At 42.2% G+C, this 3,093-nt stretch overlaps 1 protein-coding gene across 1 annotated transcript; it reads right to left on the bottom strand.

Annotated features, from left to right (window-relative positions):
- Window positions 1-58: 58 nt before the first annotated feature.
- On the bottom strand, window positions 59-2,350 carry LOC121966925 (5'-3' exoribonuclease 1-like). Its single transcript, XM_042516994.1, has 3 exons — window positions 2,215-2,350; window positions 1,633-1,814; window positions 59-849 (listed from the first exon to the last, which is right to left on the bottom strand). The coding sequence occupies exons 1-3, from the start codon at window positions 2,270-2,272 to the stop codon at window positions 496-498; spliced, it is 594 nt and encodes a 197-aa protein (XP_042372928.1). The 5' UTR covers window positions 2,273-2,350; the 3' UTR covers window positions 59-495.
- Window positions 2,351-3,093: the final 743 nt, after the last annotated feature.

Genomic DNA, 3,093 nt, shown 5'->3' on the forward strand with positions numbered 1-3,093 from the left:
GATTATTATTATTTTTAAGAAAGTTTCACATAATTTTGCAAAACATCATTATTTGGAGATTCAAAGTCATTATGTTGTGATATTTTATTGAAGTATCTCATTAAAATGAGTGATGGGATAATATCCTTTTTAAACATATTGGTGTAAATGGGCTTCCATAGAAACCTGTAGGCTCACAGTGGCAAAAACAAGCTTAAGAGGGGTATGTAGAAATACAATAACTACGTTGCACCGACATAACTGATCTCAAGAGGTGAAGCAACGATGGAATTCTGTCCTTTAAATTATTCCCACTTTCCCACTTTTAAACACAACACAAAAACATCAGTTTGCTCAAGCTCACAACATAAGACGTAAAACTTGTGTGAAAAAGAAACTTTCACATCAATGAGGTTTTGATCAGAGATGCTGAGTCAGGCTTTCAGCAGCTTAAAAACACCAAACATACCTCTCTCCTCGCACACACACACACACACACATACATATACCAGCTCATCACTCAGAGACTTTCGCCGCCTCGAAGTTGACAGCCAGCTTTCTGTGCTTCCTCTTGGAGGCGGAGCCAGGGGTGTGGCCTGTCGCTGGGACGTTTTGTCGAGGGGGTGTGTGAGGGACTGCTGTCGTCGTGGAAACGGCTTCTCCTAGGCCAGGACTGGACGGGGAGGGATTGCTGTTGGTGGCGTTCTGGTGCGGCTGTTCGACTTTACCGCTCCCACCCTGAGCTAGTGATTGGCCAAAGGGCTGGTGCTGGGCCTTCTGTGATTGGTTCCTGCCCACAATGTGGGCGGCGTTGTAAAACTCTCGAGTTTCCTGGTTCTTCTTGTTGGCTGAGGCTCGTTTTTTAGTCACCTGTTAAGATCAGAGGACAAGCGAAGCTGGGTATCATTACTTTATCAGTAAAAAGTACAATGACGTTTGCCTTGTAGTTGTATGTCTCCGCTAACCCATCAAGCTGCAATTACAGGTACATCCATGTCAGTGAAAACACGGATGCTTCACACACATCTTCCCCCCGATGGCCCAGAAGAGCTTTGCAATCAGCACAGTTTGAATATGGACACCTAAGATTAGTGTCACCAATTCAGTATCTGACTAAATGTCTCCCCTTCTACTCCTGAGTTATCACATTGACTAATGGCCAGAAAAGTGTTTTTGCAGAACATTCTGATGTCACAGTGCCTTTCACCTTTGACCTTTTGAAAATTTTGTCATAATTAGCATCTGAATTCTTGAGTTATGGACAAAACATGTTTTGTGAGGTCACAGTGATATTTGACCTTCAACCACCAAATTCTTATCAGTTCATTTGTGAATCCAAGTGGACGTTTGTGCCAAATTTGGAAAAATTTCCCTCGAGGCTTTCTTGAGATATAACATTCACGAAATGAGATGGACACAAGGTCACACTGACCTTGACCTTTTACCAACAGATTCTAATCAGTTCATCTTTGACTCAAAGTGGATGTTTGTGCCAAATCTGAAGAAATTCTCTTGGGGCATCCTTGAGATATTGTTCTCGTGAGAACGGGACAGGCAGACGTATGTACGGACAACCCAAAAACATAATGTAATATATCACAATATTCATAATATTTCAGCCAATATCAGTTCCAGTCATAAGTATAAGTTTACCTGTAGTGGAATAAACTGGTTGTGTGAGCCGATGGGCAGTGTTGTTGTAGGCTGGGGACGAGCGGCACCAGGAAAGGTTCCTCCTGCTCCATAGAACGGCTGGTTTTGGTGACGGTGAGGAGGCAGCGGCATTCCCCACAGAGGGGCGGTGCCGTAACCCTGGGGAGGCAACAGCAAACCACCTGGAGATAGAACAGTACACTCGTTAGGTAACCACAAAATAACCACTAAAATCTGAGCGGTTCACCGTTGAGTCCAAGTGAATGTTTGTGCCAAATTTGAAAAAAAAATAAAATAAAAAATCGTTCTAGCGTTCACAAGAATGAAACAATTGAGGTCATGGTGACCTTGACCTTTGACAACCAAAATCTTGTCAACTTATAGTTAAGTCCAAATGGACATTCAGCCAAATTTTAAGAAACTCCCTCAGAGATGTGTCACATGGTTATAACCTTTGGGCAATGCCAAAAACAATAGCCAAGGAATTCTAGGTATCATGCTGACAATCATCCTGTAGGTGATGGCTGTTTGAGACCATCAACCCCCGATTAGTCATCTAAAATTTAAGAAAAGAAGACTGACCTTGTTGGCTGAAGACAGGGTTCATGGCTCCTAAGGGTGGCGGTCGGATCTGACCCATTCCTGGGTATAGAGCAGGTGGGAGAGGGAAGCCTGACCCCACTGAGTTCTACAGATAACACGACATGGACAGAGAAGCTTTAACTGGACGAAGATCTGGACGATTATATCCCAGAGAGAACAGCACTCACACTGGTGCGCTGCTGATAAAAAATACATATGTACGCACTTTCACACTAATTGAGTGGTATGCTATCCGTTTACAGGCTATCCGTTTACAGGCTGCTCTATTGAAATCATGTTGTAGCATTAGCTAAATGTTACCCAGAATGATCATTTAGTTTTTGTCAACCTGTAAAACTGTTAGTCTTTCCTTCTCTCTCTCTTTAGGGTACTAGCATACGGGGTTACAGTAAAACCCAGCAAATAGTTGAACCGCGAGGCGCTGTGGTGGCCAATCAAATACATGCAAGTAAGACTGCAACATATGATTATTTTCTTTATCGATTAATTTTCCCACTATTTACTTGATGAATCGATCTCTCATTTTGCCACTGAGCCTAAAGTGACATCTTTAAATGGCATATTTAATCTGACCAAGAGTTCACAAATCCAAAACTTTTCAGTTTATTATCATATATGACAAAGAAAAGTATCAAATGATCACATTCAAGAAGCATTAAACCAGCAAATGTTTGGCTCTTCACAGGGAGAAACTAAAAACAGGCCACTGTGAAATGTCATGAAAATAAACACCATCAAACAATCATATTAAGGGTAGGCTTTCTTGTAAAAGGTGAGTTTTGAGGAGGCACTTCAAAGCTTCAGAGGAGTCTGCTGATCTCACACTGAGAGGAAGGCTGTTTTAAAGGTGAGGGGCTA

The sequence above is a fragment of the Plectropomus leopardus genome, unplaced genomic scaffold (genome assembly GCF_008729295.1).
Source record: "Plectropomus leopardus isolate mb unplaced genomic scaffold, YSFRI_Pleo_2.0 unplaced_scaffold26337, whole genome shotgun sequence".
Classification (NCBI taxonomy): Eukaryota; Metazoa; Chordata; class Actinopteri; order Perciformes; family Serranidae; genus Plectropomus; species Plectropomus leopardus.